The 22,667-nt window shown below is 40.0% G+C and overlaps 1 protein-coding gene across 1 annotated transcript in view; it reads left to right on the forward strand.

The window, feature by feature from the left end:
• The window catches only part of pnoc.S (prepronociceptin S homeolog), a 43,837-nt gene extending 40,256 nt beyond the window's left edge, over window positions 1-3,581 (forward strand). The window contains exon 3 of the mRNA XM_018264820.2: window positions 2,456-3,581. Within this exon, the coding sequence (XP_018120309.1) occupies window positions 2,456-3,055 (600 nt within the window). The 3' untranslated portion in view covers window positions 3,056-3,581. The remainder of the gene's footprint in view (window positions 1-2,455) is intronic.
• The last annotated feature ends 19,086 nt before the right edge of the window (window positions 3,582-22,667 follow it).

Below are 22,667 nucleotides of genomic sequence, written 5' to 3' on the forward strand. Positions count from 1 at the left end.
CGAATTTCGAAGTGTTTTTTGAGCTACTTCAACCATTGAATGGGCTACTTTGACCTTCGACTTCGAATCGAAGGATTCGAACTAAAAATCATTCGACTATTCGACCATTCGATAGTCGAAGTACTGTCTCTTAAAGAAAAAACTTCGACCCCCTAGTTCGCCATCTAAAACCTACCGAACTCAATGTTAGCCTATGGGGAAGGTCCCCATACGCTTTCCTAAATTTTTTTGGTCGAAGGATAATCCTTCGATCGTTGGATCGTTGGATTAAAATCCTTCGATTCGAAGGATTTAATCGTTCGATCGAACTATTTGCGCTAAAATCCTTCGACTTCGAAGGATTTTAATTCCCAGTCGAATATCAAGGGTTAATTAATTTCTAGTAGACTTAAGGTATGAAGATCCAAATTACGGAAAGATCCGATATCGGGAAAACCCCAGGTCCACAAGCATTCTGGATAACAGGTCCCATACCTGTACAGAGAAAAAGGAAATCATTTTTAAACATTTGGATTATTTTATTATAATGGAGTCTATAGGAGATGACCATTCCATAATTCGAAGCTTTCGGATAACCAAACCCGTACCTGTAATATCTCACACCAGAGATTTCTCTCCACCTTTCTCTTTCCCTATTCTCTTTCTATACCAAAGCCCTGGCAAATGACTGTTGGATCAATGGGTTTTTATGGAATAAAGAGTTTAAAGATCTTCCTCGCATAGACTCTCTAACATGTAATATACTACAGGTATGGGACCTGTTATCCAGAAAGCTTGGGACTGGGGTTTTCTGGATAATGGATCTTTCTGTAACTTGGATCTCCATAACTTAAGTCTACTAGAAAATCATATAAACATTAAATAAACCCAATAGGCTGGTTTTGCTTCCAATAAGGATTAATTATATCTTAGTTGGGATCAAGTACAAGCGACTGTTTTATTATTAAAGGGAAAAAGGAAATCATTTTAATAATTTGCACTATTTGATTATAATGGAGTCTATGGGAGACAGGCCTTCCGTAATTTGGAGCTTTCTGGATAACAGGTTTCTGGATAACGGATCCCATACAGAAGCACAACAAGCCGGCAAGTTGAACGTGAGAAGGGAAAACACAGTGTCCCACACTAGGAGTGATAGAGTTATAATCAGCAAATGGTCTCGTTCAACATCGCTGAACCGGAACACTCTGTATGGGATTCCAAATGGAACAACTGACATTATACTGCTCACTTCATTTATTCTGCTTTACTTTACACCAATCATCAGAACATTGATCTTTTTTATTTCAAGCTTCATTAATGAGGTCTTGTAACTGTCTCAGCCCAGCACAAGAGGTTACGTAGAGCTGACCCCAAGGACAGACGAATGCGGAAGGTTCTATGATGTCTGGCTTGGCTTTATGAGCTTTAATTACAGGCATCATTGGCAGGCAGGAGATTTTCTCTAATGCAAAATATTCATTAATTTGCTTCATAGCCGCAGCTTCTCTGGGTGTTTTTCTTTTCAAATTATGATTTTCAAAAAAAAAAAAAAAAACCAAGTTGTTTATAGTTGTGTAGGTGGTTAAAAGGGGAAAATCGCTAAAATGACGAACTAAGGGAATCTGAGATCAAGTCAATAAGCATTGGTGGTACACAGCAGATAACAGATAAGCTCTATAGTATACAATGGGGTTTTTTACAACTTATCTGTTATCTACTGTGTATCCTGTGCTTGAATGGCTGCCCCCATTGCTACACAACAGCTTGTTTATATAAACTATAGTAGTACTTATCTGTTATCTACTGTGTATCCTGTGCTTGAATGGCTGCCCCCATGGCTACACAGCAGCTTGTTTATATAAACTATAGTAGTACTTATCTGTTATCTACTGTGTATCCTGTGCTTGAATGGCTGCCCCCATGGCTACACAGCAGCTTGTTTATATAAACTATAGTAGTACTTATCTGTTATCTACTGTGTATCCTGTGCTTGAATGGCTGCCCCCATGGCTACACAGCAGCTTGTTTATATAAACTATAGTAGTACTTAACTGTTATCTACTGTGTATCCTGTGCTTGAATGGCTGCCCCCATGGCTACACAGCAGCTTGTTTATATAAACTATAGTAGTACTTATCCGTTATCTACTGTGTATCCTGTGCTTGAATGGCTGCCCCCATGGCTACACAGCAGCTTGTTTATATAAACTATAGTAGTACTTATCTGTTATCCACTGTGTATCCTGTGCTTGAATGGCTGCCCCCATGGCTACACAGCAGCTTGTTTATATAAACTATAGTAGTACTTATCCGTTATCTACTGTGTATCCTGTGCTTGAATGGCTGCCCCCATGTTTTATACATACATTATACTGTATAATACATGGTTCTCAGAGATGTTTATAAAGCAAAGGAATGTATATCAATATGTTTTCTTCATTTCTAACCAATATTCTTTACATCTTTTATAACAGCTTTGCATTGTGGAATGTGAAGGAAAGATCTACTCAAGTTCCATGTGGTCCGTATGCAAAACAGTTCTGGTAAAGTCATCGGTACAACTCAGCATGGACAGCTTTGAAGAAGAAGAAGATTTCAAACCTATAAATATAGAAGACAGACAGTTTGCCTCCAATTTCAAGAGGCTCAGCGATCTCACAAAAATGGTTGAGTTAAATAAATTGGATGAAGACAAGAGGCTGTCCGATATTAGCGACCTGATCCGCGAACAAGGCGAGGAAGATACCAACATGGACGGCACGGAGAAGACGCTTGGAATGGCCAATTATCCTGATGAATTTGCTCAACTGCAAAACCCATCTAACGCCATGTCCAAACGATTTGGGGGGTTTGTTAAAGGAAAATACAGCTACAGAAAATTTATGGGTCCCTCAAAGGATCTCCAGAAGCGTTACGGAGGTTTCATTGGCGTCAGGAAATCAGCCCGGAAATGGAACAACCAGAAGAGATTTAGTGAGTTTCTGAGACAATACCTGGGGATGTCCACACGCTCCGCTGAGTACGACACCTTCACCAATGACATGAACGAAATAAACGGGCAACACGAAATCTGAAGACTTCTTTATTGAGGCCTAGAATCTGATTTATAACCGACAAGGCAGAAAGTCAACTTCCACCCCTACTGCATAGACATTATGGCAAATTGTTTGGTCACCATCGGGGAATAGGGAGAATATAGTAGATCTTGTTTATATAAATATGGCATAAATACAGTGAGAACCTGCCCATGACTCACTTACCTTTATTTGACATTGTAGATGTTACACCTGTGTTTGAATTATAATCGTACATGACATGCAATGCACTTGTTTTGGATCTTTACCATTCAGTCACCAATATACCAAGTGGGGTGTAACCAAATCTCCACGTATAGAGGCGTATTACATACCCCATCTTTTCATAGGCATTATTTCATTCATTTCATTCATATCCAGTATAGGGACAGCCGAGACCTTCTGAGAGTTACTGGGCAAACTGGCAATTGGCCCCAAAAGGCTTTGTATATTGCACCTTAAATAATGTTTACAATTTGTGATTAAACATATGTATTGGGGTTTTTATTCTCCCATCGAATGCTAATGGGAACGTGTGGTTGTTCATATGTTTTCTAGTCACGCACACATCTGTTTGTATGTGTCAAGTGGATGTTAGTATTGTGTTGCCAACGACATCAGTTAAAGCGGCAGTTGACATACATGTTGCCTTTGCAAGAGCAGAGATCTCCCGTCGCATAAAATAGACATTTTCTCTTTTTTTTTTTAAATGTAGAATTGCAAAATACCCAATAGTAAAATCCAGGTCCCACTGCGACACATTCAGTTACAGTGAGTAGGAGAAACAACAGCCTGCCAGAAAGCATTTCTCTCCTAAAGTGCTGGCTCTTTCTGAAATCACATGACCAGGCAAAATGACCTGAGATGCACCTACACACCAATATTACAACTAAATACACTTGCTGGTTCAGGAATGACATTTTATATTGTACAGTGAATTATTTGCAGTGTAATTTAGAAAAAACTACATCATTAAAATAATGACAAGAATCCCTTTAAAGGGATACTGTCATGGTAAAAAAAAAAAATTTTTTCAAAATGAATCAGTTAATAGTGCTGCTCCAGCAGAATTCTGCACTGAAATCCATTTCTCAAAAGAGCAAACAGATTTTTTTATATTCAATTTTCAAATCTGACATATTGTCAATTTCCCAGCTGCCCCAAGTCATGTGACTTGTGCTCTGATAAACTTCAATCACTCTTTACTGCTGTACTGCAAGTTGGAGTGATATCACCCCCTCACTCCCCCCCCCCCAGCAGCCTAACAACAGAACAATGGGAAGGTAACCAGATAGCAGCTCCCTAACACAAGATAACAGCTGCCTGGTAGATCTAAGAACAACACTCAATAGTAAAAACCCATGTCTCACTGAGACACATTCAGATACAAATTCCAGCAGCACTCCAGTATAGTGAAAGAAATTTATTTTTGCAAATGAAGCAGAGTCGCAGCTGGCACCCCACGCTACAAAAAGCGGTGAGATTGATTGTGCAGCACTACACTCTATGACTGAGACACATTCAGTTACATTGAGAAGGAAAAACAGCAGCCTGCCAGAAAGTATTTCTCTCCTAAAGTGCAGGCACAAGTCACATGACTTGGGGCAGCTGGGAAATTGACAAAATGTCTAGCCCCATGTCAGATATCAAAATTGAATATAAAAAAAACTGTTTGCTCTTTTGAGAAATGGATTTCAGTGCAGAATTCTGCTGGAGCAGCACTTTTAACTGATGTGTTTTGAAAAAAACATGTTTTCCGATGACAGTATCCCTTTAATGTAATCTGGAATTACCATCCCTTGTGCACAATATTTTATTAACATACCCAACCCAACATCACAGGTCAACCAATGATCAGCAGAAGGACCAACCACTCAAGCCTGTGCATAACTGACATTTACTGCAAAATATCTAATGTACAGTAACTTGTAATTTAGTCCAAATATACAGTATTAATTACTGTACCTTTCCCAACATTCATGGTACATCAATAGCCCATAGGGTGTCACAGCTGCTTCCCAATTGTAAGAAAGAGGAATTGGAGGCATTAGTGTTGGGATCACTTGGTGCCCCCCCGAGTAGTCTCCACCAGAAGCCCCAGTGTTATATTACCCTCTGTGATTCCTCCAAGGGCCACAGCACCCGTCATATAACACCCCATGTGCCATTAGCGTATAAGTATCTGAACAAAGTTATTTTGGGTATATTATATTTCAGATCTGGGTAACAAAAACCAACCCACATTGAAATACAGTCATTAAAATGTAGATTAAGGAAATACGTCCTAGAAAAGCAGCGAGACATTTCCCGGCACTGGTTTTTATGGCCGTCTCGACATTCCCTGTGGAGCGATGATCGTCTGGGTGTTCTGTTTATACCTTGTTATTCAAGGCTGAAGCTGCTCTGCCGGACTATGTGCCCCACTCCAAGGCAACTAAAAGGGCCTTATTTATCAAATAAAAAAGTCTGACCACACTAGAATCCATGATTGGACCTTACATCTTATTCAAGAAGCACAATTTAATTGGATCAGGGACAAACACGAAAAAATCAAACGATTAAACGATTTTTGTCCGAAAAGTCCAAAATAAACGGATTTCGGGCTAATTCCACCGCAGACCACAGAAACTTCCAAATAGGATAAGAACCTCTCCCATTACTTATATACAACCTTGGTAAGTCTGAGATGCCGGATTTTCAGAATCTGACTTTTTCCATCCTTGGGGTATAATGAATCTCAAAAAAATTGATTTTTTTGTATTTTATAGTAAAAAAAACTCGAATTGTTCGAGTTTTTGGCATTCGGACTATAATAAATAACCCCCTAAATATATTTAGCACTGATTATACATTCTATAACTTAGACATTCAGATCTGACCACTGAAGGACCTTTCTGATAAGTGGCCCAGTGTTACCAGCAGCTCCTGAGCTACATTTCCATATTACTCTCTACATGTCTTGATACAGCACATTAGTAGCGTGTGTTTATCTCTATACCTTAATCTGTCATTCAGTACAGGTATGGGACCTGTTATCCAGAATGTTTAGGATCAGGGGTTTTCAAGATAACATATTTCTCCCTAATTTCTATTTTTACACCTTAAAGGAGAAGGAAAGGTACCAACGCAGTTTGTTGCCAATAGATTAGCCACAATAGTACAAGCTTTAATACTATATTTATTCTGCAGAATGCTTTACCATACCTGAGTAAACAGCTCTAGTAGCTCTCTGTTTGTTTAATATAGCAGCTGCCATATTAGCTTGGTGTGACATCACTTCCTGCCTGAGTTTCTCCCTGGTCACTCATAGCTCTGGGCTCAGATTACAGCAGGGAGGGAGGGGAAAGAGGAGCAAACTGAGCATGCTCAAGCCCTAGCCCTGGAGGTTTAAGCTGAAAACAGTTAGTCTGATACAGAAGCCCATGAGTACACAATAGAAGGAAAGAAATGTGCTGTTTCTTGTGACAGAGGACTCAGAGCAGCATTACTTTGAGGGGTTACTGGTGTATTTATATAGACCTTTCTGATAAAGCTTACTTACTTTTAGCCTTTCCTTCTCCTTTAAGTCTACTAGAAATTAATTTAAACATTCAATAAACCCAAAAGGCTGGTTTTGCTTCCAATAAGGATTAATTATATCTTAGTTGGGATCAAGTACAAGCGACTGTTTTATTATTACACAGAAAAAGGAAACCATTTTTAAACATTTGGATTATTTGACTATAACAGAGTCTAAGGGAGACGGCCTTTCTGTATAACGGGTTTCCGGATAACGGATCCTGTGCCTGTACGTCCATATGTGTGCCACCTTGTCCCAGACATGTTTTAAGAAACGTCAAATTCTGTAAAAAGCCAGTTAAAGCATTTGCCCTTTGTTTTTATTCCATTTGTAATGATGTCTAAATGAATCTTATAAACTGTAATACTTAAAAATATGTTGCTGATGCTTTTTACATTGCAAGTGGCACTATGATCTAAAATGCTAAATAATGGCTTACTGTGTGTGTCTCTTTGGAACAGAAGAGCAGGTGGGACGGTTGTAGAACTGTAACAATCTCTGTACAGTCAGGGTAACAATTATGGGCTGCATGAGCCACACAGACATCATATAGATCAGTGGTCCCCAACCAGTGGCTCATAGTCAACATGTTTCTCCCCAACCCTTGGATGTTGCTCCCAGTGGCCTCAAAGCAGGCGATTATTTTACAATTCCTGACTTGAAGGCGAGTTTTAGTTGTATAAAAACCACATGTCCTGCCAAGCAGAGTCTCCCAGGTAATTTCCAGAAATGATCTGCTGGTAATAGAAATGTACAGAAAGTTACCACAATTACATGGGAACTAGTGCAAAAAAGGGGGGTCATTTTATTAACAAAAATCTATCGTTTTAGCACTGGCTGTGTCTTCCTCAGGTTTGTCACTGACAAACTCTGGATCTTTTTTGCTAAAATGACCTTTGTTTTTGCACTAGTTCCCATTTGAGTTCATATACATTATATATATATATATATAGAGAGAGAGAATAATGTACCCCCAAGGGCAAAATATTAAGGAGTCCTATGACCTTTTTATTAACAAAAATCCAATGTTTTGAGCCCTGTCTGTGGCCTTCCTCGAGTTTGTCACTGTGAACAAGAAGATACTCTGCCAAACACTGAGGTTTTTCTTATTACTTTGTTTTTGCACCAGTTCCCATTTAAATGTATATATATATATAGACAAATACAAGAGTCCTCTGCACTCAACCCATTATCAATATATTTAAGACAGGTAAAACTTAGCCCCTTATAACTGTATAACGAAGCAATAGAATTCTTAATGAATTAGATGAAAATTAAGTGTAGGACTGGCCAGATATGGAATGACTTTGTTGTTCAGCTTAATTATATTTAATATATGGACAAACAATCCCTGTTTTGTTTAAAGGGTAAGGCATTTTTCAGTAGCAGTAGCACAAAATGTCTCTGTCTTAAATAAATTGATAATGGGTTGAGTGCAGAGGACTCTTGTATTTGTCTATATGTATTTTGTGGTCACAGCCTCATGCACCCCCGCCTAATGGTTTTAAAAATTGTTATATATATATATATATATATATATATATATATATATATATATATATATATATATATATATATATATATATGTGTGTGTAAAATATTGAAGACATGAGGCTGAAGGCCGACTGCTTTTATACAGGACATAACCTCATATCCTTTACAAAAGGGGGGACATTATTTTTTATTATACACAAATTTTATATGACACCAAGCCCTAATTATAATTAATATTATACATCAGAGCCGGGCATCCTAGGCAACCTGGCCAATCCCAGCACTGACCGGGCGAAATGATGTGCGCTCATGTGCAGAAACATTAGTCGATGGGGAAACCGTGGGGAGAGAGGGGACCAGATATGGAGTAGGCAACAGAGAAGGTACGACGTGCCTCAGTTTTGCGCCGTAGGGATGTGCCTACTCTGCCTACCCCTAGTTCTGGCCCTGTGAGAGAGAGAGAGAGAGAGAGAGAGAGAGAGAGAGAGAGAGAGAGAGAGAGAGAGAGAGAGAGAGAGAGAGAAACTGTTATTTAAAGGGTATCAATGTCATACCAATACTTATTTGCTTTGCTCCAATCTACTTTAATACATTTTGCCTATTGAAAGAAAATGTCCTTCTAAACATTTCAACATGTTCACGTTCATTTGAACCTCATTTGTAGACAGAATTGCTTTTGAAAGGAGCATCTATAAGCCCGTATCTATTCTCCGCACTGCTGGTTCAGACTTCTGCGACAGTGTAGAAGAAGCCCTGCGAAGAAGCATCTCCCCCCCCTCCTGTCAGCAGAAATGGCGATGGAATTGAAGTTCTGCAGCAGTTGGTGCAATGAAGATCCACATTGACAAGAACACAAAAGCCACAGTCGTTTCTTATCTCTACAACCGAACGATCGTGAAAATGTATCATCTCCGAAAGAGAAATTCCTGTATTACAGTCTATGGACCCTAATCCCCCAACTACTCCATGTCTTCATTTATACAATAACTTGTGTTGTTGTTATTCAGGGCTCTGGTTGACTTTCTGCTTCTTTTTAAAGCAGTCGTTATTAATGTACCACTAGTCTAGCCATGGCATGTACTGTCCTAGCTCTAACACTGCTGTCACTTTAGAGGGTCAGCCTTTTTGTTCTACTTACGGAGGGAAGAGCGTATCCACCGCCGTCCTGCCTACTTGCCAATCAAGCATGACAAATATTCATTTAGAAAGAAATAAACAAAAGGCAGACATGAATTTGGGGTTTCCTTGTTTGGTCACTGCCGTAACTGTTTGTAAAAAAAAAAGAGAGAAAAAGAAAAAAAAAAGATTTTTAATTGTTTCATATGAAAAATCATCATTAAACTTGTACATAGCAAATGATTAATAAATTAGTTTACTATTTCTCTTGTAATTGCCGTCAGCAGATGATGGTGCTACAGTTGTTTTCCGCCAGATGCATGGCCTGTACCCGGGTAGTTATGTTACTGGTTCCACTAGGAAACAATAATTACACACAAGTGCATTAACCAATATAATTGTATATACAGTAACTGAAAGGCAAAAATATAGTTACATATTCATTTAAGCCATATAAACCCTGCCCTGGGGTATCTGTGTGGTAGTCCCAATCCTGGCACAGTCTTTACCAGGCACACACTCCACTCCTGGTGGACAAAGAGAGTCCCAGTCAGTTTTCCCCATGAGCTCTTAAGTTTCCCCAGGTAGCGCTACCTGCCCAAATACTTCTCCTGTTGGACAGAGGTAGTTGCTCCCACATAGCAGCACACGGACAACACCTGTCCTCACACAGGGGACACACACTGGAGCCTTTCCCTACCTTCCCTAAGGCAGAGACTCACTGGGGGTCACACAATGATGGAACAGGCATCCACAGCATCTCCACAACCTCAAGTTGAGCTCCCAAGCTGTCTAAGCTGAACACAAAGCTTGCTTTAATATTCAAGGCACAGCTCCCAGCACTATCCACAGTGTGAGCACAACAAACCCCCTGTACTGGAATCCACCCACAGGCAGCTGCTATCACAGTCTCTTCTCTGCCTCCAAATTCTAAACCCTCCATGGTTGAGATCACCAGGCTTGGAGCTCCGTACCCCAACTCCTTCATGCGCCTCTCAAATACTGGCCTCTCAAATTCCTCAGGCCCCTACATCTTTGCTGCACTTCATTCAGTCCTGCTGAAGTTAAACTGAAAGAAGCACTGAGCACATGGAAGCTCAGCTTTTTATACTCATTGTACAAATCTGGAATCTGCCAGGGCTCACTGTATATGGGACCACTCAAGACTCCCAATTTAGGTCCAACTCTTAGCTGCCCAAAGCAGGGGATTTTCAACCATGTGGCGATAATCAGACCATAGGGGAACTTAACCCTATGGCTGCCTACACTACCCTAACACTAGCTGGCTGACTAGATACAAAGACGGAATAGGTTCTTACTTTGGAAACTTCTCTGTGGCTCTTGGCTTTATGAATTTTCTAAGAATATTTACCAAATATTTACTTCATATAGTCTTCCAATGCCGAAAAAATCCAGAAGCACAGCCTTGAATTGCTCAGTGAAATGGGTGATTTATTTAGCCCATGAACATCCGTGCAATGTTCCTTTTACACCTGAATGCTGCTCATGGTTAATAAAGATTGGGGATCCCTGCTCTGCATCAATGGTTGTCAGACTTTTTTGGTTTATGCCCCTCTTGGAGGCAAATGTGTTTTCCTGATCCCCTTCTTGGCTAATAATAAGGTTACAGATATAGGAAAACAGTTGTGCTTGAGTCATTCAGCCAAACTTCCAAGAATATCTAAGAATCAAATACGTTTTCACCCCAAATCTCACCCTAAATGAGCTTCAGGCTGGGCTTTCATCAGTGTTGAGATCAAATAAGCATTATTACTCTGCATGGTTTTCAGGCTGAGCATCCCGGTGTGGCCATAAGTGCATGTTGGGAGCATTGTTAGTCCATGTAAAGAATATCTGAACCAGTAAGTTCAAGGGCAAGTTCAAGAACAGTGATTTTAATAACCTTGGAACTCTATCAGTGGGGTTATTAAGTGAACTGATGGTAATAGACATTAATGAGTATGGTTGCATAAAACTGAAAGAGAACAACATGGTCCTTTACTGAAAGTGGAAAGATCCCTCCCAATTTATGACAATGTACTAATATACATTTATACCAGCAACAGATAAGCCCACGTTATATATTTAATATTCATTTCCTTTACATCTATGTCAGAGTGCTAATTGTTAGCATGTTTTAAACCCGCTAGGGTAGTAATTATATCATGAAAGGCAACTATTTTTTTATCACAAATCAGGAGGAACTCCAGGCTGAAAACCTGTGTTTTATTGCAATAGACTACAGGACAATGGAGCCTATGATTAAAGTAACAGTAACACCAAAAAATGCAAGTCTTTTAAAGTAATGATAATATAATGTACTGTTGTGTTGCACTGGTAAAACTGATGCTTCAGAAACTCTACTACACAGTAGATAACAGATAAGTACTACTATAGTTTATATAAACAAGCTGCTGTGTAGCCATGGGGGCAGCCATTCAAGCACAGGATACACAGTAGATAACAGATAAGTACTACTATAGTTTATATAAACAAGCTGCTGTGTAGCCATGGGGGCAGCCATGCAAGCACAGGATACACAGTAGATAACAGATAAGTACTACTGTAGTTTATATAAACAAGCTGCTGTGTAGCCATGGGAGCAGCCATTCAAGCACAGGATACACAGTAGATAACAGATAAGTACTACTATAGTTTATATAAACAAGCTGCTGTGTAGCCATGGGGGCAGCCATTCAAGCACAGGATACACAGTAGATAACAGATAAGTACTACTATAGTTTATATAAACAAGCTGCTGTGTAGCCATGGGGGCAGCCATTCAAGCACAGGATACACAGTAGATAACAGATAAGTACTACTATAGTTTATATAAACAAGCTGCTGTGTAGCCATGGGGGCAGCCATTCAAGCACAGGATACACAGTAGATAACAGATAAGTACTACTATAGTTTATATAAATAAGCTGCTGTGTAGCTGCTGCTGTGACTCCAGGAGTGTGTGTTTATTTCAGGTTGTTATTTAGTAACTAAATCCCTAATTAAACCCAATAGGCTGGTTTTGCCTCCAATAAGGATTAATTATATCTTAGTTGGGATCAAGTACAAGATACTGTTTTATTATTACACAGAAAAAGAAAATATTTTTTAAAATTTGGATTATTTGGATAAAATGGAGTCTATGGTAGTGTCAGGGTCAATACCCAAGTAGGGACCAAGGAGAAAGCCAAGAGTCTCTAGATCCAAGTCGGGTATCGGAAGTGTTAAACAAGTTTGTGGTCGTCTCCAGGCAGAGGGTCGGTACAGGCAGTAGAGATTCGTAGTCAGGGGAAAAGTCGAAGGTCAGGATCAAATAATCGGTCCACAGATAAGGAAATCTGCACCCAGGAATGTACAAAAGTAGAACCTATTCAAGGACAAGGAATCTAGGCGTCTATTTATATTTTAATTTGGTGCAAATCGTTACACGTTGACGCCAGCAGCATTCGCAGACATAATGACGTCACGGTTCTGCAACGCGTCGGTTCCATTCCCTGGGCGCCGCCATCTTGCGTGCAGCTCCAAAGAGGAGGGGAGTACAGGTAGGTGGACATTCTGTGATTCTGAGCTTTCTAAAATGCGTTTCTGGATAATGGATCCCATACCTGTACCCTTGGACTCTACTACATTTCAAATATTTCCCCAACAAACCCTACACTAGTTTTATTACAGAAAATCTATTCTTTATGCTGTTATCACATTTCTTTGAAGAACCTTCCGTCTTTGCCTTTATTTCGTTGCACTTGTAATTGAGTCAAGGGGTTTAGATGTTTCTCAGAATAAAAGGACTTGTTTTAGATTAAAAGGCCCGGGGTGGAACCATCAAAGTGAACTTGTTCTTCTAACGTTCCTTGTTTCCCATTAAGACTCAGACTCATCATTGAGCTCAGGATCATCACAACATCAAAACCTCTGAAGTGCCGTTGTGCTTGGAGCCGTAGCCACGAATTCATAAGAAGATCAGCGTTTATGGTTCAAAGTAAAAATATTTCCATTATGAGCGTCGCAGGGGGTCGGTGCTTTTGAAAATCCATTAAATGTTGTTAAATTAATCTCAGTGACTCAAATGAGTGATCAGTGGCTAACATGATACAAGCCTGGGCTACTGTGTGCCCTACTGGTACTGACCAATAATATTTGATGGTATGGGACCGGTTATCCAGAAAGATTGGGACCTGGGGTTTTCCAGATAAAGGGTAAGGTTTCCAACTTTCCTGTAGTAGCTGCCCGGACAGGTCACAGGGTATGTGAGGTCACAGGGTGGACCCGTGACATCATGGGCAGGGCCATGACTTGGCGATTGACAATTGGCTAATCACTGTCAAGTATGGGGGAGGGGCCCGGAGGGCACTGTGGAGGCAGCAGAAGGAAGGTTAGTCTTTTAGGCTGGACTGGAGCAGAACCAAGAAGGGGAAGGTAAGGCAGATCAAGGCAAGGTAAAACAAGACAATGTTCAAAGCAAGGCAAGACAACACAGGGAAAGACAATGAAGATCAGGGCAAGGTAGAATCAAGGGAAAATGGCTAGAGCTGGAACCCTTAGCTAGGGACAATGCCACACTGATACTTTGGGAACCAATGCTCAGGCAAGGAGTACTTAGAGGGCTGGCCTTAAATAAGGCAGAGTCAGCCCTGATTGGCTGACTGCAAACCAACCAGACAGCTGCTGGGCTAGGGGTACAAAGGCCAGGTAATATATAGTGAGAGACCCTACAGGCTGCTCATCTGGCCCAGTGGTTAAGGCATTGAGCCAGAAACCCAAAGGTCCCTGTTTCAAATCCCAGCAGAGCCTGTCAATCAAGGGAAAACCTAATTTGGAAAACCTTGCAGGCAGTTTTGACCCAGGCAATAGGCATCCCTTCTGAAAAGCAGGCTGTGTGGGTCAAAATGGGATACGTGGCAACCCTAATAAGGGGTCTTTCCGTAATATGGATCTCCATACTTTAATGGGCTTATTTAGCAAACATAAAATTTATGAGGTTTTTTTGTACTTCGAATAAACTCACAATTTAGTGGGTTATTTATCAATGGTCAGATTTTAGCGTAATGTGAATTTTTTTAAACTTTAATAAATTTGATTTTATTTACAATTCGAATGGTATGTTATTTATGAAAAAAATTGAACATCTAAAATTTGATCGAATAGTCCCGACCCGAAACCTCAAATTGCATTTTAATTGAATCGTCATTTTCGTAGTGAAACTTGGCAGAAAATTTGGCTCATTGCTACTATTAACATCTTCAAATAGTTCAAGGGACCTCGGCCATTGACTTCTACATGAACTCGGCAGGTTTTAGGTGGAGAATAGTCGAATTAGAACTGTTTCCAGGGTCAAGATGTGATAAAATTCGAATTTGTGAGTTTTGACAAAGAGAATTTGTGAGTTTTGACAAAAAAAAAAATAGAAAATTAAAATTTACCAATCGAACCTTTGTAAATCTGCCCCTAAGGAGAAAAAAAAACTTGAATGTTTGTTTATTTAGAAATCTGAATATAAAAACCTTGATTAATTATAATCGTAAAAAAAACCTTGCCAGTTTACAAGATCAAAAAAACGGCAAAAATCCAAATTTGTGAGTTAACAAGAGCAAAAAAAAAGTGAAAAATTCGAATTTGTGAGTTTACAAGCAAAAAGACCTCAAAAAACACGAAAGCTCAAATGAAAGAAAGAGCTTGAATTTTGCCTAGAACAACTCCCATTGACTTCTACATGAGCTCGTAATCTTTAAGATGGCGAAGTTTTACATTCACGTTTTTCGTGCTCAAAAAATACCGAACATTCAAGTTTTTGATAATATCATTCGCATTTGAGAGTTTTTGTGCAAAGAAATTTGCATCGTCAAATTCAAACGTTGATAAATCATCCCCTAGGTCTACTATAAAATCATATAAACATTAAATAAACCCAATAGGCTGGTTTTGCTTCCAATAAGGATTTATTATATCTTAGTTGGGATCAAGTACAAGGTACAGGTATGGGACCTGTTATCCAGAGTGCTCTGGACCTGGCGTTTTCTGGATAAGGGATCTTTCTGTAATTTAGATCTTCATACCTCAAGTCTACTAGAAAATCATATAAACATGAAATAAAGCCAATAGGCTGGTTTTGCCTCCAATAAGGATTAATTATATCTTAGTTGGGATCAAGTACAAGCGACTGTTTTATTATTACACAGAAAAAGGAAATCATTTTAAAAATGTGGATTATTTAATTATAATGGAGTCTATGGGAGACGGCCTTTCTGTAATCAAGTCGGGACATTTCAGTAAGAAACCCGGGACTGTGGGCTGAGCTGTCATAATCGGGACTGTCTGCAGAAAACAGGACAGTTGGGAGGTATATAACTCCCTGACATCATTTATTTCCGTTTATTTAGTTGTTACTGAATTGTGACACTGACAAGTCATTTATTGGCTAGTGGCGCCCCCTGCTGGTCAATCCCCAGATGAGAGTAAGTGGAAGCCCTGCACTAGTCACTGGGGCTCAACTATAGAGGCAACAGACCCTGCATTTGTTATAGGGGGGCCCAGTAAGAAGCCATGATCTACCCACTCCCACCAGTACAAATCCAGTGATACCTTTTTCAATATGGGGGTCTATAAATAGGGTTTAGACTGGGCTGGCGGGACACCAGGAAAAAACCCGGCCCTCATAGGATCCCACGACCCCCTCCCCTGATCTGCCGGCCCCCAAAAGAAAACAAAGATCTGTGGCGTGCGTCTGCATTCACGCACGTGCATAAGTTTGGGACCCGGTGGGCCTCCAATGCTCCAGTCCGACCCCAATCTCGCTCTGAACACTCCAATGTAGAACAGACAAGCTTTGCCCCTACCACTTTCCAATACAACTGCACTTTAATCTGCCGATTATTCTAATTAGAAATAATTATAACTTTAACTAAATATCTCAGGCAAAGGCAGAGAACTTGCTCCCAGGCAGGAGGGACAAATCTATGACTATAGAGGCCTGTAATAAAAATGGCGGGTGTTGGTAACCCAAGAAATGAAGGCAGCATGTCGATTCCTCCAGTTTAACCCTTTGAGAGCCAACCACGACCTGACGTTGCTAGGAAACAAGTTTAAAGTTACAGTAGAATTAATTAAGTCTATTGTCTGTGACAAGAAGGGGTTACTGTGCCTATTGCTGTAGAAGGTGGGGAATCCCTTGTAGTAAAATCAGAAGGAATCAAGAATAATATGGAGTCTGTACGGAGTAATTACATTTCTCAACACTCAATTACCCTTAACCCCTTCCCTGCCAGCCGTTTTGTCTACGATGTGGACATCTACTGCCAAGCAGTTTTTAGATATTTTGCACTCTTTCACTTTAAGGGCCTTTCCTGGGGGGGTCTTTTAGTTTACCCAGGAAAACAATATATTGTTTTTTACAGGACAACCTGAACTTTCAAAATATGCAAGAATTTTGGTGTAAAAAAATAAGTGTCTAATAAAATGAAAAAAATCTTGTTTCACAAAGAACAATCACATATATCAGAAACATCATTTATTTTATGTACAAGAAAACAGTCGATTTGGAATGTTCTATGTCTCCTGAACGCGGAAATACCAAATATATATCGTTTTATGGAGATTTCTCACTTGTATAGATCAAAATCTCTAAGCAGTACACTAGCAAATGTCCAAAGCAACGCTCCCCAAACGACACACTTCTGATTTCAGGGCCAAACATTCCACTAACAGTAGGTTTACCCTAGAAAACGACCCATTATTAGAAAGAACAGATTCTGGTGAATCAAAAATGGGTAAATATATCTTTGTACTCCAAACTACCAAGTTGTAATTGTTTCCTAAAGTTATAATTTTTTATGGAAATTGGTGAATTTTTTAAAAAAAAAAAATGACCTCAAAGCTTCCACTCTACAGCATCATATCTCCCACACATCATTAGGTATCAATGTAACACACCCCAAATATGAAAGCCTGGGGTCCACTGAACAGTTTGATGCCCAATTTGTGTATGTTTACCCAAGCACGTGGTATATAGGGGCCCCAAAATGAAGACCCCATATGGTCTGTCATTTCAGATGCTGCAAAATCAACACATTTACATAGTTTTGGGGGGGGAGCAAAGGTAGAAAAAAAGTAAGTTCACCCCAGAAAACTATATATTTTCAGAAATACACATTCCCATGAATCCAAATTGCATGTCTTTCTACTCCAAAGCACCAAGTCGCAAGCCTTTCCTAAATTTGGCGATAAAAGCAATGGTTTTTACATTTCTGAAAATCGCCTAAAAATATTGCAATTGGCCGCATTTATCTCACCCAATTTCTTACATACAATTGTAAAACACCATAAATACTGACGCCAAGGGTCTACTGAACAGTTTGATGCCCAATATGCATTGATATACCAAGGCAGCTGGCATGTGCGGACCCCAAATAAAAATAGTGAATATGAGTTTTCTCTGCTGCCGATTCGCCTTCTGTGAACATAGACCCTTGACTTCATATTATGTGCCTGCAATGACCCCCCAAAACCATATATTTTTGGAAAGTACACATTCTGACGAATCCAACAAAGATAAAGACGTCTTTCTACACCAAACTACCAAACTGCAAAGCTTTTTTAAACGTAGAGGTTTTTACAACTTTTATGAAAATTGCCTAAAAATGTTGCAGTTTGCCGCATTTATCGCACACAATGTTTTACTTACAAAGAAAAATCACCCTAAATATGGACGCCAGAGGTCTAATGAATAGCTTGATGCCCAATATGCATAGATTTACCAAAGTATGTGGTGTGTACGGACCCCAAATTAAAAACATGCATATGAATTTTCACGCCGGCCAACTAAGCTGCCGAAAACAGAGCCCTAACTGTGCGTTATGTGCCGTAAGACCCCCAAACTGTAAAAAAAAAAAACCCAGAAAACCATATATTTTTGGAAAGTACATATTCTCATTAGGGATGTAGCGAACCGCCGAGTATGTGTTCGCGAACGCCGTTCGCGAACACCGGCAAATAATGCGAACAGTTCGCGAACTGTTCGCGAACTTCGAACATCCGAAAATCGTTCGATTCGAACGATCGTAGGATTTTTAATCGTTCGATCGAACGATTTTCGTTCGAATCGAACGAAAATCGTTCGATTTTAGCGATCGAATGGTCGAATGGTCGAACGATTTTGACGCGAACGCCTATTGGCGAACGTCGCGCGACGTTCGCGAACTTGCGGCGGACGCGAACAGCCGATGTTCGCGCGAACAAGTTCGCCGCAGAACAGTTCGCTACATCCCTAATTCTCATGGATCAAACAAAGTAAAATAAATCTTTCTATACCAAAGCACCAAACAGCAAAACTAAACTAAAGATACATAAGCAAAACAGAACAGAATATTCAATAAAACAATCACAGAAAATGCAACAATGATAAAATGTAGCAAATAAATATTATTATACAGGTGTATAATGTATGTGAGTATATGTGAATATATGTGATTATATGTGAGTATATGTGAGTATATGTGAGTATCCAGTTTGTAATTTCAGCCATCTGGTTGCTAGGGTCCAAAGTCGCCTAGCAACCATGGATTGATTTGAATAAGGGACTGGAATATGAATAGGAGAGACCTGACTAGAAAGAGGAGGAATAAAAATAAAAATAACTTTGTAGCCTGACAGAGAATTTAGGAGGGAGTCAGCAACACCCATTGGAAAGCTGCAAAGAGTCAGAAGAAAAAGCCAAATAATTATAAAACTATATAAAAATAATAATAATAAAAATAATAATCAAAACCAATTGAGAATTTGCTTAGAATCGTCAGTTCTATAACATAATAACCTTAAAGGTGAACCACCCCTTTAACACGTGTTACATCTTTGTAAGGAAAAGTATCTGTTCCCCAAAACACTCGTCACAATAATCAGCCAAAATAATCATTGTGGGATAATCACTACAAGCTGCACATTCACCTGTGATACAAGACTGCCCTCTGCTGGCCATTTACTGCAATAGCAGCCCTGTACCCTGGAGACCAAACAATTCACCAAGTTTCTTTTTAACCCTTCCTCGCCTTCATTTCAATATGCAAATGAGGGGACGGATTCAGTTCAGGATTAGGCAGTTTTTTTTAAGTATTTGTATTTTTACACAACTTCACAAAAGGGCTCCAGGTTTTCTCATGGGATTGGTGGGACAAGGATTGTGGAGTTTAGCTTTGCCTTATACGTCTGTGCAACTGTCATAAACCCAAACAACAATCACTGAAGACTTTAATCTCTTGAGCCCGATGTCCTTGAGACTTTCTTTTTGGGGAAGCACCAAATCCAGTATTTGCTTCAGGATTCGGCCGAGATTCAGCCTTTTGATTGAGCCGAACCCAAGAGCCTGGCCAAACTCATCATCATCGTCATCATTTATTTATACAGCACCGACAAGATACGCAGAATACAAAAATAACGGGACTTTTTGTCACAAATAACTGTACTCACATAGTGCCACCAGCACACACAGTATAGAGACATACAAACATCATTACATTATAACAAATAATAGGAAGTATAAATATAAAGGGATTAAAGGGATTCTTCAACTTTAAATTAACTGTTAGTATGATGTAGAGAGGGATATTCTGAGACAATTTGTGATTGGTTTTCATTTTTTATTATTTGTGGTTTTTGAGTTATTTAGCTTTTTATTCAGCAGCTCTCCAGTTTGCAATTTCAGCCATCTGGTTGCTAGGGTCCAAATTCCCCTAGCAACCATGCATTGATTTGATTAAGAGACTGGAATATGAATAGGAGAGGCCTGAATAGAAAGATAAGTAATAAAAAGTAGCGATAATAATACATTTTTAGCCTTACACAGAGTTTGTTTTTTAGATGGGGTCAGTGACCCCCATTTAAAAACTGGAAAGAGTCAGAAGGAAAAGTCAAAAAATAAAAATGAGAATGACCCCAACGCTTTGTCAAGGGAATCCCCCTCTGTGCCGAAACATTGGGGTCATTCTCATTTGTGGCAAGTATATCCGCTTCTTGTTGCCTTGTACTAACCTTTGGGTGGTATTTATATTATTGTTATGTAGGTTAACATTTTTTTGCAAACAGTGTTGTAATTGCCAAGATTACGTTTTTGTGTCTGAGTGTGTAAATTTATTATATGGTAAAGTGAATTAGCTCGTTAAGCCTTGAACTTCATAGGCAGGTGTGTCCAATTATGAGAAAAGGTATTTAAGGTGACCAATTGCAAGTTGTGCTTCTGTTTGACTCTCCTCTGAAGAGTGACAGCATGGGATCCTCAAAGCAACTCTCAAAAGATCTGAAAACAAAGATTGTTCAGTATCGGGTTTAGGGGAAGGCTACAAAAAGCATCTCAGAGGTTTAAACTGTCAGTTTCAACTGTAAGGAATGGAATGAGGAAATGGAAGGCCACAGGCACAGTTGCTGTAAAACCCAGGTCTGGCAGGCCAAGAAAAATACAGGAGCGACATATGCGGAGGATTGTGAGAATGTTACAGACAACCCAAAGATCATCTCCAAAGACCTGCAAGAACATCTTGCTGCAGATGCAGGTGTATCTGTACATCGTTCTACAATTCAGCACAATTTGCACAAAGAACATGTGTATGGCAGGGGGATGAGAAGCCCTTTCTGCACTCGAACAAACACAGTCGCTTGTTGTATGGAAAAGATCATTTACACAAGACACAGTCATTTTGGAACAAAGTGCTTGGGACTGATGAGACAAAAATTTAGTTATTTGGTCTTTACAAAAAGCGCTTTACATGGCGGAAGAAGAACACGGCATTCCAAGAAAAACACCTGCTACCGACTGTCACATTTGGTGGAGGTCCCATCATGCTGTGGGGCTGTGTGACTAGTTCAGGGGCTGTGTGGCTAGTTCAGGGGCTGTGTGGCTAGTTCAGGGGCTGTGTGGCTAGTTCAGGGACTGTGTGGCTAGTTCAGGGGCTGTGTGACTAGTTCAGGGACTACTGGGGCCCTTGTTAAAGTCCAGGGTTGGATGAATTCAACCCAATATCAACAAATTCTTCAGGATAATGTTCAGGCATCAGTCACAAAGTTGAAGTTCCGCTGCAGGGGTTGGATATTCCAACAAGACAATGACCCTAAACTCACTTGGAAATCTACAAAGACATTTATGCAGAGGGACAAGTACAATATTCTGGAGTCCCCCGACTTGAATATCATGGAAAATCTATGGGATGATTTGAAGCAGACTGTCCATGCTCGGCAGCCATCACATTTAACTGAACTGGAGAGATTTTGTATGGACCAATGGTCAGAAATAGCCACATCCAGAATCCAGACACTCATCAAAGGCTATAGGAGGCATCTAGAGGCTGTTACATTTGTAACTAAGTATTGATGGAATATCTCTGTTGGGGTGCCCAAATTTATGCACCTGACTAATTTAGTTATGATGTATATTGTATATTTTCTGTTAATCCAATAAACTTTATGTCACTGCTGAAATACTTCTGTTCCCATAAGGCAAGTTATATATTAAATGGAAGTTGCTACTTTGAAAGCTCAGCCAATGATAAACACAACTCTAAAGAATTAAGAGGGGTTCCCAAACTTTTTCATATGACTGTAGTTGATATATAGTATTTAGACAGGTCTGGATATATATGGGCACTGGGGTTTATTTGGAGGGTTGAATTTGACGGACTTTGGTCCTGTTTATTATCAACAGATTTATCAATGTAACTATAGCAATGGCCGCCATGACTGTAGCAATAATAATGTATTCTATGGTCTCTGCATTAGGCGCATGTCCCAGCCCGTATTGTTGCCCCCCGTCTGGAGTGTGGGCTGTGCCAAATTGCAGCTTCAGTAGATTGGAAACAGTTTTGGTGCAACAGGTTCCAGTGATGTGGGGGGGGACAAATCAACACTGAGCTGCAAAATGTTCAGTAGTGAAATGTTCAGTAGTGAAATGAAGCCGTAGAAGGACCATCACTCAACCCGTGTCTGTGCAGGTTTAGAGTTTCATCTTGGGCACCCCGAGCCCACAGGGTCCTAGCACCTGCCACCTTCATGCGCAGCCCCTCCCCCCAGTGAGTGTGTATGCAGCGCTGGTGATTGGCGCTTCTTAGAATGCGGTTGGGCGGGACGTTGCTCCTACAGTCTTGTCTCACCACAAATCCAGGGCTGAGTCCATGCGCTAATTCTGCCTCACTCCTCCGCCCCGTTTTGGGTCAACTCAGGGTCAGACTCGGCCGTTGGGTTCCCGGGAAAAAACTGCTGATCCCTCCAGCTCTACGTGCTGCACCCTGACCCCCCCCCCCACTGGTCTCTAATCAAACCATAATAATGAAAATAAACAGGTACAAACATGGGGGTAGGGTTGCCACCTGGCCGGTAAAAATGATGGTTGATCCCAATGTTATTAATAGGGAAAAATATATAATATATCTTATATATATATATATATATATATATATATATAGAGGAAGG

This window comes from Xenopus laevis, chromosome 5S, assembly GCF_017654675.1.
Source record: "Xenopus laevis strain J_2021 chromosome 5S, Xenopus_laevis_v10.1, whole genome shotgun sequence".
NCBI classification, from domain to species: Eukaryota; Metazoa; Chordata; class Amphibia; order Anura; family Pipidae; genus Xenopus; species Xenopus laevis.